General features: G+C 33.4%; 3 protein-coding genes across 3 annotated transcripts; all 3 read right to left on the bottom strand.

Annotated features, from left to right (window-relative positions):
- Positions 1-297: 297 nt before the first annotated feature.
- LOC106375332 (la protein 1) lies at positions 298-2,757 on the bottom strand. Its single transcript, XM_048745205.1, has 10 exons — positions 2,583-2,757; positions 2,403-2,481; positions 2,171-2,320; positions 1,931-2,073; positions 1,689-1,837; positions 1,481-1,603; positions 1,063-1,393; positions 828-975; positions 671-743; positions 298-559 (listed from the first exon to the last, which is right to left on the bottom strand). Exons 1-10 carry the CDS (start codon positions 2,631-2,633, stop codon positions 466-468), a joined length of 1,341 nt encoding a protein of 446 aa, XP_048601162.1. The 5' UTR covers positions 2,634-2,757; the 3' UTR covers positions 298-465.
- Positions 2,758-5,622: 2,865 nt separating this feature from the next.
- On the bottom strand, positions 5,623-6,294 carry LOC111201842 (putative defensin-like protein 230). The gene is made up of 2 exons (XM_022694175.2): positions 6,146-6,294; positions 5,623-5,968 (listed from the first exon to the last, which is right to left on the bottom strand). The coding sequence occupies exons 1-2, from the start codon at positions 6,219-6,221 to the stop codon at positions 5,751-5,753; spliced, it is 294 nt and encodes a 97-aa protein (XP_022549896.1). The 5' UTR covers positions 6,222-6,294; the 3' UTR covers positions 5,623-5,750.
- A 5,753-nt stretch (positions 6,295-12,047) lies between these two features.
- Positions 12,048-15,562, bottom strand: LOC106375333 (proline-rich receptor-like protein kinase PERK14). Its single transcript, XM_013815213.3, has 8 exons — positions 14,346-15,562; positions 13,535-13,978; positions 13,359-13,445; positions 13,206-13,276; positions 13,031-13,116; positions 12,772-12,919; positions 12,527-12,688; positions 12,048-12,417 (listed from the first exon to the last, which is right to left on the bottom strand). Exons 1-8 carry the CDS (start codon positions 15,259-15,261, stop codon positions 12,220-12,222), a joined length of 2,112 nt encoding a protein of 703 aa, XP_013670667.2. The 5' UTR covers positions 15,262-15,562; the 3' UTR covers positions 12,048-12,219.
- Positions 15,563-15,729: the final 167 nt, after the last annotated feature.

The following is a 15,729-nucleotide window of genomic DNA, read 5'->3' on the forward strand; positions in this document are numbered from 1 at the left end:
AAAAATGACTTTTTTAACTTTTCAAAATGAACTAAAACATCTCAAAGTAACCAGTGAGTTAACAATAATTTCTAATAAAATTTGTATTTAGATACTGGAATAAACTTACTGTAGTTAGTACTGTAATAGTTTCAGATTATCACTTAACTAATATTTTTAGATAAAAGTTTCCCCAATTAAGACAGATCTATAATAGGAAAGAGAAAGACAATAGCAAGGGAAAATACTGCTAAATACTTTCCAAATATATAAAAACGAAACCAAATATGATCTTAGCAAGAATTTGTTAAGAAGCAATTACTACAAAACTTGATTGCTGATTTATAGTTTAGATAGCATCACAACAAAGTCACCAGTAGATGATAAAAGGTTTCGACTGTGAAGTTACATATAGATAATAAAGCAGAAGCAACAAGTCACGAGCTATAAAAGAGAAAACGAGAGTAGAAAGAAAGTGTGTCATCATCATGCTTCCACCTTCTGAGATTTGTTCCAGCGACCACCCGGGGAATCAGATCCCCTCTTTCTCCCGAACCTCCCTCCTCCTCGTTTCCCTCCCCTGCATAGACCACAAACCGAAATGTCTCAGGCAAGTTTCTAACAAAACAAACTTAACTGCATAAGCTGAAAATGAACCTAACATATTTAAATTACTAAAGCATGTACTCACCTTCCTCCACGGCCACCCTTGTCAAACCGGTCTTTGCTCCTAAGGAGTCCCCAGTACTCCTTTTCAGCTTCGCCTGACACAACCAATATACCAATTTAACTCAAGTAGAACAAGTATAAGTTAAAGATAAAGATGGAAGTTAAAACATGTTTTTTACCAGTAAGAGGTTCCAGGACTGCGATAAAGTTCTTCACGGCTAGTCCACCTTCTTTGGCTAATACCGCTGCAGCACGTGCTTTCTGGGATGCTTCTGGCTCATCAAACCTAAGGTAACCCGTCTCAGATCCCATCTTGAAATCCACAAACTTCACAGTGAAAAGTAACAAACGATGAGTAATAAAACTACAAAATAAAATGGAACAAAAGGTGTATCAGCCGAGGATGTTAGGTACCTTGACTTCACCGAATTTTCCAAACACGGCCTTGAGATCTTCACGCAGGACAACATCTTTGTTATCTTTATGAGTAGCTAGAGCACCACCCTTTTCTTCTTTCTCTCCATTTTTAGCTGGAGAATCAGAGGACTCGTCTTCATCGTCTTCCCCCTCTGTTCCTTGTCCTTGTGCCTGATCAGTGTTTTCCTTATCCTCAGCAGGGTTATCTTCAGTCTTTGATTCACTTTCATCCATTTTCTTATCGGCTGCCTCCTCAGAACTCTTCTCTGTAGCACCTTCTTCAGCTGAGCGCTTTAGAGTGAATGAAATGATCAAACCCTTGGGATAGCTACAATAATACAAAACAACCAAAGTCAGCTCAAGAACATTAATCAAAAGGTAAAGAAAATTAATAGCAGTAGTCAGAAACTCCTACTTTGCCTCGGATTCAGAACCGTTCCTATGGTCAGAGCCGTTCTTCTGATTCGCAGAAGCCTTTTGAGGACGGTAGTTAGCAAACTTCTCTTCATCTTTCTCCCTTTCATCATCAAACTCTTTCCTGAAAGACAAATGAAAATCTTTTAAGTAAACGCATCCTGAAAGAAAACCTTATGAAGTGAGAAAGAGTCAGTAAAGAGGATTACTTTGGTTTCATCTCCAACTCGAGACCAGCAAAAACCAAGCTTTGCTTCATAACATTCTGCGCATCCTCTTCAGTAGGGAACTCAACCAAGGCAACGCCACAAAACACTCTCGTCTCTGCTACATGACGAGGCATCCTCACACTATTAACCTGCAGAAAAAAAAAACACATACACTTGTATAATCAATTACTCTTAACTATTCTCCAAAGATTAAAAATTGACGAATGATGTAGTGCATTTACCTTTCCGTACTGACTGAAAAAGGCTTCCACGTCTTCCCTTTTAACATCGTACGAGAACGGTGAAGCAGCTACAGTTCTAGCGTTAAGCTGTTCAATCAAATCTTCTAGCTTCAACAACTCTGTACTCCTACCAACCTTTTTCCCTGAGTAATCAATTCAAATCCAAAAGTGATCAATATTCAATATAATATATATAAGATATTATTGAACTTGAATCATGCGTTTAATTTAAAAACTCACCATCTTCAGAAACCTTGAGAGCAGAAGAGGTACGGAGAGTATCAGCAACAGCTTTGATGGTATCTTCAGGAACCTCATCTCCTTTGGAATCACCCAGCTTCAAATAAGCTCTCATCTTACTGAAGGAGCATATCAACCCCAAACTAACCACTATTCACCAAAAACCAAACATCAACAACACTTAACCAATAACAAACAAGAAAACAAAAACACAACAGGTAAAGAAACTTACATCCATCATCACTCTCTCTAACGGTCTTCTTGAGGAAATCATCGATGGGGAGATTACTATCACTGAAGTAGAACTCCACCTATACAAAATCGATACCAAAACATAATCAAATCAAAACTAGTGAAAGCCATAGATAATAATAATAATAACGTGAAGAAGAAGAAGAAGAGATCTTAGAACCTGGCGTAGCACTGATTTGGCCGTCTCTTCGGTTAGACAAGGAATCGACATTCTTGGTTCAGTGATGGTGTTCGAGAGGAAAGAGAGAGAGGCAGAGAAGCAGAAGGGTATTAGGGTTTTAATGAGAGACAGCTTCGGTTCGAACTTTTGTCTATATTTTATTTTATTTTGCCTTTGAGCCCTCTATTTCATCAACTTTATATTGCGGAATGACCTAGACTCTTACTATATAATTGATTTACCCCCAATATGATTTTCAACTGACAATTTAACCCTGGAATAATCTCACAACCCTATGCCATCTGTTAAAATACTTGTATAAATATCATGCAATTCTTTTTTTTCCCCTAATTTAAGATGATAATTTTTTTTTACAATATTCTATATTATTATATGTTGCTCTTAATATCACAAAATATTATTAGTATATATTTATCAATTTTGTATTTGGTTTTGTGTCTATTTCTTTTTGTATTTGGTGATATTTTATAATAGTTGCAAATCATACTGTATTTTTAACTTTCAATAAAAAAGGTTTTATTTTATATTTTTAGTGATTTTATAATTTTATTATTAGTTGAACTGTTTGTTTATGATGTTTTATACCAATAATCTAGTTTAAACATTTAATGCTATTTTGAGAAAAGAGATCATAAATTAATATTTCTATGATTTTATTAAAATATCATAATTCCAACATGTTAGTGTACATCTCTTAAAATACTATTGAAGTTTTTTTTTGTTTTATTACTAGGTCAACCAATACCGGGTCACACTTGATTGCGGGGTTTAGAAGTTTTCATGCTTTATGTAGAAGTCATCGTGTTTACCGGTTCCACCATGAATCTAAACTTGGTACAAAAATATTGTTTTCATTTAATTTCAAAATAATTTATTTTAAAACAATAGATGTGCTAAGTGTGATCACACCATATGAAATTAAAAAAAAAAAGAATTACAAATATAATTACATCAATAACTAAATAAAAATAATTTTATTTTTTGTATAATACAATTCTGTAACATAATAGGTGCAACAAAACTAACATACTAATTTATACTCCATCTTTTCCCAAAAGTACAATTTCTAGTGATTTCACGTTTATTAAGAATATAATAAATATTTACAGTTTAATTTATTAATTATTTTTCTACACACTTTTCAAACTATCCACCAATTAAATCTAACCAATTCAAATATTCGTAATTAATGTTTCTCAAAAGCATTCAAAAGTACCTTAAAAATATAGAAAAATCTATCTTTGTGAATAATCATCCTAACATATAAATTTAGACACTAACAATCATACAACTTGGTTTAGTTCCCAAGTTGTAACATACATATTCTTGTCCAATAAGCAAGACATTTATATAGTCATCCCAAGGATGACTATCTTACATCGTTAGGTTCAGTGATCCTCGTGATTACGCTATCCTCATGATAGCTAAAAACCTCATGAGTGGAGGCAGCCGTAACTGACACTGCCATACCCGCCCGTCACCCGACCATAACCTGCATTTAATTCTTCAGTCCATCATAGTCCAACTTTCGAAGGAAGACCACGGCCCATAGCTCGATTTTTCCAATCTTAGTAAACCATTCAGCAAATCACATCCACGTACATATGATATTGCTGGAAATTGTATAATTTATCAAAATATTATAGTTCTAATATTATTAATTTAGAGTATTAACAGTATAAACATCTTGTGGTAAAAAATGATTTCTCTAAAATCTGGAAAATAGATTGATTGAGAAACTCATACTAGTTATAAAATATCAACTCATGACTTTATTACCAAACAAAATATGGGTTACTAACAAAACTTATTTGTGTTACACTAAACTCTCACAACTTTTTTTTTTAACTGAACAAACTCTCACAAGTTCACAACTTCTCTTTTGTTATTAGTATAAAAGGAGATTTTATTTAACAAGCTTAAGGTGGAATGCCGTCATTACATCGTATGGTACATTCGCAAAAACGTTTGATTTTATGTAACATGTAGAGGTTGTCATATATGCAATTATCATATTTGCTTTATATGTTTTCCTCATATAGTTAATGCACCCTTTTGGTCCATCAACTTTGCAGTCTCCTTCGAGATCTTCGATTCTTGGACACAAATTATTTGGTTCCTTCTTTTCTATTATTTTTATATCAACCACACACACAGAGCAAAAAGAATGTTAACTGGCGGCTGAAGATCATTATGTGTACAATTGCAGTGCAGCATTTGCGAGTTGTAACAATCAATGTTTCGTAATAAGCAAATACCGAAATGAAATGAATAGAGTATACCTTTAGGTCCTTTACCGTCACTCATCACGAGAAAGATGAGAACACAAAAAACTATACACCAAGTAGCAGATCTTATGTTAAAGATAGAAATTGTGTTAAACAATCTTTTACTTGCAGACTACTATAACTTGTGTGTTTTCTCTCGTGATAAATATTCTTAAACACACATTAAAAATAGACAATTCTATCTTTCGAAACATATACTTTGTAAAATTCAAATTGTCGCGAATTAACTAATTACACGGGATCAATTTTTATTTTTAGTAACTTCCTAACATGCATGAAATCCTTTTTCCATGTTTAATCATCCTTACACATTATTTTCTTATAAATGAATAAAATTAATAATAAATTAGTCTCATTCAAAATATAAGATAATTTAATAAAGTAATAAAATTTTATTTATGTTGTAAAAAATAATAGGTATATGTTAATTCTTATTTGGTGATTTTTTAAAAAATAACTTGTTACAATTTATTATATTTTCAATAAAGATTAATTAAAAATTTGTTATTATATTTTAATTATTAGTTTAAATTTTAATTCATACTAAAAATTAATTTTGATTTTTAATTTGATGCTATTTAAATAAACATAAATTAATAGTTCTATAATTTTTTAAATATTTATACTTCTTAAAATTATTAATTTGTAGAGTATAAACTATTAACAGTATAAACATCTTGTGACAAAATTTAAAATCTGGATTTCTACAAAATCTAGAAATAGTTATAGAATATCAACTCATGACTTTATTACAAAAGAAAGATTTGGTGACTAACAAAACCTATGCGTGTGTGATCTCCACACTGCAAACTTTCACAACTTCTCTTTTGTTATTAGTAAAGGACTAATGAGATGTTATTTAACGAGTGTGGATCGATGGAGGTGGGGCGTCTGGACATATTTCGTCACATCGGCAGTAACGCTTGATCTTACGTAACATGTAGACGTTGTCACATGTGCAATTAAAATAGGTACCGTTATAAGTTGTCGACATATACTTCTCACACGCTTTCGGTCCATCAACTTTACAGTTTCCTTCAATATCTTCTATTCTTTGACATGTATTATCTGGATCAACTTCCACCAAAAAAAAAACTTATCTGGATCAACCTCTTCACTAATTTTATATGAACCACACACATCAAAAAAAAATGTTAGCTGGTGGTTAAAGATATTTAGAAGAAAAAAATTGGAGTGCAACATTTTGCGACTTGTGACAAAAACATTATCGAAAGGAAATGAATAGAGCTATACCTTTAGGTCCTTTACCATCAGTTATTACGAGAAAGATGAGAAGACAAGAAACTATACACCAAGTAGCAGATCTCATGGTTAAAGATAGAGATACTATAACTTGTGTGTTCTCTCGTGAAAGTATTTGTAATCTACGTAAACACCTCGTAACAAATAAACTTAAAACACACATTAAAATAGATAATACTATGTTTAGAAACATATACTTCGTGTAATTCAACGTGTTGGATAACTAATTCCACGGGATCAATCTTTATTTTTAGTTAATTTCTTCTTTGAAAATTCAAGTGTTTATTTTCACATTTTTCTGTGTATATATGTACCATTGTATATACATTTAAAATAAGATTTTTTTTTTTTGAACATACGTTTAAAATAAGAATTGAAACAGCATTTATAACCATTTGTCAATAAAAGATCATCAAAAAGAATGATGAGGTGCTGCAAAGAGTGTGACGTACAAAAATGTTCAAGAAAATATATAATCAAGATTACGCATATATTTATAGTTCACGGTGAAAGCTAGAACACAAGCAGTGTTCTTTGGAACCCCTTCATGTACAGATGTTTAAAATAATAATTGAAACATCATTTATAACCCTTTGTCAATAAAAGATGATCAAAAAGAATGATGAGGTGTTGCAAAGAGTGGGACGTACACAAATGTTCAAGAAAATATATAATCAAGATTACGCATATATTTATAGTTCACGGTGAAAGCTAGAACACAAGCCGTGTTCTTTGGAACCCCCTTCATGTACAGATGTCAATCAAATAGCTACAAATGAATGAAGTAGACTAATCATGCCAATAGGGCCAGTAGTTGTGGTGCTGAAACTTATTACACTTTTAGGACCTGTAAAATGATGTTGTTAACTGATCCACCGATATTATTAATTTATAGAGTATTAACAATATAAACATCTTGTGGACAATAAAATAAAATATGGATTTCTACAAAATCTGGAAAATAGATATGTTGATTGAGAAACTCATACTAGTTATAAAATATCAACTCATGACTTTATTACAAAAGAAATGTTAGGTTACTAACAAATCTTTTTTTAATTTATACTAGATTTTGTTAATTTCACTAATAACTTAAAAAATATTTTGTTAATTTGTAAGAATTTTGTTAATTTAAAATATGTTTGCATTAAATTAGCGCTTATAAATCCGAGCCGGATCTGTAGTCAAACTGGTTAATCCTGTGATCCGATATGTAATTCGGTTTGGGGTTTTAAAAACACTCATATTTAAAACCCGATAAAACCTGTAAAAATCTCTAAAACCCAAGGCTATCCATCTGAACCGATGAATGACTGATATAGTTTGATTTAAATTGTTATAGTTTCATAATTTGTCACTTTTTAATCTAAATTCTAACGTTTGTTTTTTTTGTAATTTTGGAAATTATAACGTTTTTCAAAAAATTGATAGAAAAAATGATAAATATAGAGAAATTAAGAACTATAAATAAGTCTTGATCATATTAGTCTTATAAATGTAATTTGGAAATGTGAATTATTTTATTGCTCTTGATTTTATTATTGGAAAGATATGATGCAAATATTTAGAAAACAAAATATTTTAAAAAGAACCATAAATATAACAGTGGCACAAGATGTAATATTATAGTAAAAAAAAGTGGATATATAAAAAGTTACTTCAGTTTTAACTTTTAATAGAATAGATTTCACTAAACTCTCACAACTTTTTTTTGAACTGCCCAAACTGTCACAGCTTCTCTTTTGTTATTAGTATATGGAGATGTTATTTAACGAGCTTAAGGTGGAATGTCATTACATCGTATGGTACATTCGCAAAAACGTTTGCTCTTATGTTACATGTAGAGGTTGTCACATATGCAATTATCATATTTTGCTTTATATGTTTCCTCATATAATTCATGAACCCTTTCGGTCAATCAACTTTGCAGTTTCCTTCGAGATCTTCTATTCTTGAACAAAAATTATTTGGTTCTTTTTTTTCTGTTGTTTTATATCAACCACAAAAAGAATGTTAACGGGTGGTTGAAGATCATTCATTATGTATACAGTTGCAGTGCAATATTGCGACTTGTGACAATCAATATTTACAGTAGGCAAGTATCGAAAGGAAATGAATAGAGTATACCTTTAGATCATTTATCATCACTCATTACGACAAAGATGAGAACACAAAAACTATACACCAAGTAGCAGATCTCATAGTTAAAGATAGAAATAATTGTAATAAACAATCTTTTACTTTTTTACAAAAAAACAATCTTTTACTTGCAGAATACTATAACTTGTGTGTTTTGATCTCTCGTGATAAATATACTTAAACACTCCTTTAAAATAGATAATTCTATCTTTAGAAACATATACTTTGTAAAATTCAACGTGTCCAATTAACTAATCCCATGGGATCAAGGTTTAGTAAATTCCTAACATGCATGCAATTCTTTTTCCATGTTTACTCATCATTATACATTACGTTTTATAAATGAATAAAAAGTAACAATAAATTAATTATTCCGATTCAAAATATAAGATAATCTAATAAAGTAATAAAATTTTATTTATGTTGTCAAAAAATAATTAGTATATGTTAATTCTTATTCGGTGATTTTTATTTTAAAAAAACTTTTTACAATTTATTATATTTTAAATTTCCAATAAATATTAATTAAAATTTTTTATTATATTTTATTATTATTTAGAATTTGTATTCATACTAACAAACTAATTTTGAATTTTTGATGCTATTTAAATAAACATAAATTAATAATTCTATAATTTTTTAAATATTATACTTCTTAAAATTATTAAATTGTGGAGTATTAACAGTATAATTAACATCTTGTGGCAAAATTTAAAATCTGGATTTCTACAAAATCTGGAAAATAGATTGATTGAGAAACTCATACTAGTAATAAAATATGAACTCATGACTTTATTACAAAAGAAAGATTGGTAACTAACAAAACCTATTCGTGTGTGATCTCCACACTACAAACACTCACAACTTCTCTTTTATTATCAGTAAGGACTAGTGAGATGTTATTTAACGAGGCTGGATCGGTGTGGAGCGTCTGGACATATTGAATCACATCGGCAGTAACGCTTGATCTTATGTATCATGTAGACGTTGTCACATGTGCAATTAAAATAGTTACGGTTATAAGTTGTCGACATATACTTCTCACACGCTTTCAGTCCATCAACTTTGCAGTTTCCTTCGATATCTTCTATTCTTGGACATATATTATCTGGATCAACTTCAACCAAAAAAAAAGCTTATCTGGATCAACCTCTTCAATAATTTTATATCAGCAATACACACATTAAAAAAATATTAACTGGTGGTTAAAGATATTTAGATTAAAAAAATTGGAGTTCAACATTTTGCGACTTGTGACAAAAACTTCATTAGAAATGAATAGAGTATACCTTTAGGTCCTTTACCATCAGTTATTACGAGTAAGATGAGAAGACAAGAAACTATACACCAAGTAGCAAATCTCATGCTTTCTTTCGTGAAAAGTATTTGTTTTCTACGTAAACACACTCAGAATAAATATACTTAAAACACACATTAAAAATAGATAATACTATCTTTAGAAACATATACTTTTTGTAATTCAACGTGTTGGATAACTAATTCCAGGGATCAATCTTTATTTTTAGTTAATTTCTTCTTGGAAAATTCAATTTTTTATTTTCACATTTTTTCTGTGCATGTACCATGGTATATATGTTTAAAATAATACTATTGAAACATTGTTTATAACCCTTTGTCAATAAAAATGATAAAAAAGGATGATGAGGTGTTGCAAAGAGTGGGACTAATTACACAAATGGTCAAGAAAATATATAATCAAGATTGCAGCATATATTTATAGTTCACGGTGAAAGCTAGAACACAAGCAGTATTCTTTGGAACCCCTTCACAGATGTCAATCAGATAGCTACAAATGAATGAAGCAGACTAATCATGCCAATAGGCCCAGTTGTTGTGGTGAAACTTATTACACTTTAGGACCTGTAAACTGATATTGTTCACTGCTCGACTGAGAAGGATTGATTCCATATTTTGAAGTGTAGAATCCGTGTTGAACCTCCTCTTACTTGTTCCATACGTTAGAGGGTTGTCACTGGGGTTTTCAGAAGAGCTATACGTTCGGCCACTCCCTTCCACGTTTCTTAGGGTCACGGGTCACCTCGCCTTCAAGAGCACGGATTACCTATTCAAGTTTTAGGTTTGTTCAGTGTGGATATAGGGACTCGTCACGTTGTCATGAATATGATATGATGTGTTGGATTAGAAAAAGGAGAGACAAACCTGGCTCGTTCGGGGGCGAAACTAAGCTGATTGGCGTATGCAAGCAGCCATGTCTGCCATCTGAGTTTTATTTGGTAAATATTTTGTTACATATTATTATTTAGCCAATTTCTAATAAAATTAATTATTTTTATTAGTTTAAATTTTCATTCATACTAACAAACTAATTTTGATTTTTATGCTATTCATAAATTAATGGTTGTATAATTTTTAAATATTATAGTTCTAAAAATGTGTGGACCGAGAGCTTGTGGTCAAGTGGTAAGGGGAAGAGTTTGGGACGCCAACAATTTTCAAGTTCGATCCACTTACTATTCGAAACTAAGTCACATTCTTCCTGTACACCTAATATGGATATGAGCTATTGCTTTCGGTTCATTTGAATACCTCAGAGAGAGGGTGTATCCATGGGCTGCACCTCCCCTTTGGTGATTAGTCTGGGCCATTCTATAGACCCGAAATACCCCCATATTTATAAAAAAAACATATATTGTGGCAAAATTTAAAATCTGGAATTCTACAAAATCTGGAAAATAGATTGATTGAGAAACTCATACTAGTTATAAAATATCATCATGACTTTATTATTACAAAAGAAAGATTGGTGACTTTTTTTTTTTTTTTTTTTTTTTTTGAAACAGAAAGATTGGTGACTAACAAAACTTATTTGTGTGTGATCTCCACACTACAAACTCTCATAACTTCTCTTTTGTTATTAGCAAGGACTTAAGAGATGTTATTCAATGAGGCTGGATCGGTGAAGGTGGAGGTTGGTCTGCACATAGTGACTGACAATAGCAGTAACGCTTGATTTTACGTAACATGTTGATGTTGTCACATGTGCAATTAAAATAATTAATCTTATAAGTTGTCGTCATAAACTTCGCACACACTTTCAGTCCATCATCTTTGCAGTTTCCTTCGATATCTTCTAATCTCGGACAAAATTTTTCTGGAACATAGTCTTTTAAGAATTTGATATCAACCACAGAAAGAAAAGAATGTTAACTGGTGGTTAAAAATATCTAGATAAAATAAATTGCCGTGCAACATTTGCGACTTGTGACAAAAGCATTATCGAAAGGAAATGAATATAGTATACCTTTATCTTTTTTACCATCGCTGATTACGAGAAAGATGAGAACACATAAAACTATACACCAGGTAGCAGATCTCATGGTTAAAGAATAAAGATAGAAATGGTGAATAAACAATCTTTTACTTGCAGAATACTTTTAACTTGTGTCTCTCTTATGACAAGTATTTGTTTTCTACCTAAACACATTCGTAATAAATATACTTAAAACACAAAGGAAAAAATAGATAATACTATCTTTAGAAACATATACTTTGTACAATTCAACTTGTAGAGTTAACTAATTCCACGGATCAATATTTATTTTTAGTAAATTGCTTCTTGAATAATTCAATTGTTTTCTTTTCACATTGTTTTTGTGATGTACAATTGTCTATACGTTTAAGAAAATAATTGAACATCGTTTACATATCCCTTTGTCAATAAAAGATGATGACAAAGAATGATAAGGTGTTGCAAAGAGTGGGGACTTACACATTGTTCAAGAAAAATATATAAATCAAGATTACAACATATTTATAGTTCACTGTGAAAGCTAGAACACAAGCAGTGTTCTTTGGAACCTTTCACCGGTGTCAATCACATAGCTACAAATGAATGAAGTAGACTAATCATGCCAATAAGCTCAATAGTTGTGGTGAGTCACTTACTACACTTTAGAACCTGTAAACTGATGTTGTTCACTGCTTGACTGAGAAGGATTGATTCCATACTCTGAAGTGGAACCATTGCTTGAATCAGTGTTGAATCTCCTCTTACTTGTTCCATACGGTAGAGGGTTTTCAGAAGAGCTGTACGTCTCTTCCACGTTTCTTAGGGTCACCTCGCCTTCAAGAGCACGGATTACCTATTCAGGTTTATCCGTGAATTAGGCTTTTGTTCAGTTTGAATATAGTGACTTGTCACGTTCTCATGATATGATGTTTAGGATTAGAAAAAAAGAGAGAGAGACAAACCTGGCTCATCCGGGGCCGTAGCCAAGCTGATTGGCGTATGCAAGAAGCAGCACAAGCAGCCATGTCTGCCATTTGAGTTGTGTCGTAGTTCTTCTCCAGTCTAGGGTCTACAAGAAGGTCAAAACTCTCTCCAGAGATAGCTTTTGCAAGCAATGGCCTCGCCTGAGGAGATATCAACATTTAACTTCTTTCAACTCTAATATATGAATCATTATCATCATCATCATCATGTATATTGGACTTACCCAGTCAACTAAACTCTGGTTTCTGGTAGGATCTTTGGCGAAAATTGGTGGACGTCCAGTGATGAGTTCTAGAAGCACGACCCCAAATGAATATACATCTGATTTATCAGTTACTTTACCACTAGACGCATATTCTGGAGCCATGTATCTGTTTAAAACGCATACCATACATGTTGAGCACAAGACACTCTAGTGATTAGTTTATCTTTTCATAAAGATTTAAAAATGAAGAAAGCTTGAAACATGGATGGTGTTTTACCCGAAAGTTCCTACCACTCGAGTAGAGATATGAGTGACTGATGAATTAGTGTCTGAAAAGAACTTTGCTAGCCCAAAGTCAGAGACCTGAAAGACAAAGCAAAAACAGAACAAGAAACTCAAATGGTATGAACTCTAAGCTACATGTAGTTTTCTTAAATAGAACAACAAATCACCTTTGCTTCATATTTGGAATCTAGAAGGATATTAGCTGCTTTGATATCACGGTGAATTATAGTTGGACTGCCTGCAATATCAATCACAAGAAAAATCAAATCAATACAAGTATTTGAAAAAAAAAAACCGAAAAATCGAAAAAAAAAACTCACAATCCTCATGAAGATAAGCTAATCCTTTAGCTGCTCCTACAGCAATCCTGAGCCTCATTCCCCACTCCAACACACTTCCTCTATTCCCTACAACACTCAAAACAAAATGTCTTTAAAAAAAGTAATATAAACACACAAAAAACAAAAAAAAACAAAATCATGTAACATTTGTTTACCATGCAAGTGGAACTCCAACGTATCTTTAGGAACAAACTCGTAAATCAACAGTCTTTTATCTCCGTTAATGCAATAACCAACCAACGAGACAAGGTGCTTATGATGAACTCTACTAATAGTGTCAACCTCAGCTTGGAACTCTCTTTCACCTTGATTGCTCCCAATCTTCAGCTGCTTCACCGCAACTTCTCTCCCGTTTCTCAGCACTCCTTTGTGAACGTAGCCGAACCCTCCTTCTCCCAAGAGGTTGGCCTCTGAGAATCCACCCGTTGCCTCTAGTAGCTCTTCGTATGTGAACGTTCCTGATGATATTGTAACGTTCATTGCAATAGCATTGCTCTTCTCCTTAGTACCGTAGCTTACGCTAGATGAATAGTTAGGTGGTGGTATAGTGATAACATTGGACTGGTTTGGTTCCACATTACCACCTCGTTGATGTTGAACTGATCCAGACAAGAACTCAAAACCGTGTTACTACGTTATTAGAACTTTTAGACATATTTTTAAAATTATTATAAATACATTATTGAAAATTTAATAAATTTAATAAATTTAAACAATTCTTAAAAAAAAATACATTTTACCATCATTAACTATAAATATTAAATTAAAAATATAAAAACATACCTTTCTAAACAAATTTTTTCTCTAAAATATGGATCATTTTAAAAACAATGGAGTATCATTTTATTTGACAAAATGAGACCAAAGGTTCAATTTTTATGTATGATCATCACACTGTAGCCATAAAGGTTAAGTTTTTATTTTGCATCAGACCATAAAGTTTGAATTTTTATGGAAATGCGTTACCTTTTGGTGGAGTTTTTGATTGATGATGACGAGAGGTGTTGTTTCTGTTTCTGGTGGCTCTGTAGAAGACGTAGAGAAGACCTAAGAGAACAAGCAGAAGAGCTCCAACGATCACACCGCCGAATAAGAACCCGGCGGAGGATCGGTGATACGACGTCGTTTCGGGGAGACTCTTTGGTACAAGTGGCTGTGCTGTTCCCGGGGAGATTGTTTCGCCGGGGGTTGTTTTGGGCTCTATAATGGGCCCAATGGGTGCTGCTATAGTTCCATCTGGTGGGCCTACTGGGCCGAAGAAAGGAAGAGTTGTTGTTGCCGGCGAGTTCTTCGGCGCCGGAGTGGATGAAGACGGGAATGGTGGTGGTTTAGTTGGTGGGGAAGTTTCCGGGAGAGACGGAGTGCTCGGAGAAGTCTTTGGAGGAGAAGAACTGATGGGAGGAGGAAGTGAAGGTTTAGGGCCACGCAGGCGAGGAGGAGACGGAGGTGGTGGAGAAGCTGCATTCACCGGCGGGGGTAGTTCAGATGGTAGTGAAGGAGGTGGTGGACTATCTGTTTTTCCCGGCGACGGTAGTGTTTCAGAAGGAAGTGGAGAAGGCGGCGGAGACGGTTTGGCGGGAAGGAAAGGCAATGGCGGTGAACCGGAAGGAGACGGAGGAGAAGGTGTGGGTTCCTCTGGAGGAGACGGTGGTGGTTCCTCCGGGGGAACCGGTGGCGTTTCCAACGGAGGAGATGGTGGAGCTTCTAACGGAGGAGACGGTGGTGGTGGGGAAGCTGTGGGAGGTAAGATAGACGGTGGTGGAGCCAATGGAGGAGGAGAACCCAATGGCGAGGGAACAGGAGACAAAGGAGGAGCTGGAGGTGATGACGTGGCGGGCGGAGAATCTGCCGGAGCCGGCGAGGCGGAAGGAGAGAGCGACATGACAAAACGGAGTCGTTTTAGGAAATGAAACAAAGGGTTGGTGAGGAGTTGTCGCTTTATCTCTAAGAGAGGGAAGAAGCAGGTGAGGTTTTGATTTTGAGCATATTGTCACAAGGTTTTGTCGTATAGAGCAGTGTAAGCTTCTTAAGCTGAGAATGTGATTCAGCTTTTTCTCTCATGTCGACTCTGTTTCCGGTGATTATTAGCATCTTTTAATGCTTAACTTATTAGTTATTATCTTATATATTTTTTTTTAATGTTCAATAACACATTAGACAGCGGAGCAAATCACTCTGGTTAGCATCGCCGCTCTTGAGCAAACCCACTACCTATTGTCAATTATACAAACTTATCTACTGTGCTCGATTTTATCAGATTATTTTACATGTTTCCAGTTTTCTTTCTTAGAAGTGGAAAAGATAGATTCCAACTTTCTGTGGATATTTTTTTGTTGACAATTGGCCCATA

The sequence above is a fragment of the Brassica napus genome, chromosome C1 (assembly GCF_020379485.1).
Source record: "Brassica napus cultivar Da-Ae chromosome C1, Da-Ae, whole genome shotgun sequence".
In the NCBI taxonomy this organism is placed as follows: domain Eukaryota; kingdom Viridiplantae; phylum Streptophyta; class Magnoliopsida; order Brassicales; family Brassicaceae; genus Brassica; species Brassica napus.

Coding starts and splice junctions, on each gene's coding strand:
- LOC111201842 (XM_022694175.2), bottom strand. CDS start 6,221: ATGAGATCTGCTACTTGGTGTATAGTTTCTTGTCTTCTCATCTTTCTC. Junction 5,969..6,145: donor TGATGGTAAAGGACCTAAAG/GTATAGCTCTAT, acceptor TTTTGGTGGAAG/TTGATCCAGATAATACATGT.
- LOC106375333 (XM_013815213.3), bottom strand. CDS start 15,261: ATGTCGCTCTCTCCTTCCGCCTCGCCGGCTCCGGCAGATTCTCCGCCC. Junction 13,979..14,345: donor ATCAAAAACTCCACCAAAAG/GTAACGCATTTC, acceptor TGTCTGGATCAG/TTCAACATCAACGAGGTGGT. Junction 13,117..13,205: donor ATTCCAAATATGAAGCAAAG/GTGATTTGTTGT, acceptor TTTGTCTTTCAG/GTCTCTGACTTTGGGCTAGC.
- LOC106375332 (XM_048745205.1), bottom strand. CDS start 2,633: ATGTCGATTCCTTGTCTAACCGAAGAGACGGCCAAATCAGTGCTACGC. Junction 2,074..2,170: donor TCTCAAGGTTTCTGAAGATG/GTGAGTTTTTAA, acceptor TTGATTACTCAG/GGAAAAAGGTTGGTAGGAGT. Junction 560..670: donor AAGGGTGGCCGTGGAGGAAG/GTGAGTACATGC, acceptor TGGTCTATGCAG/GGGAGGGAAACGAGGAGGAG.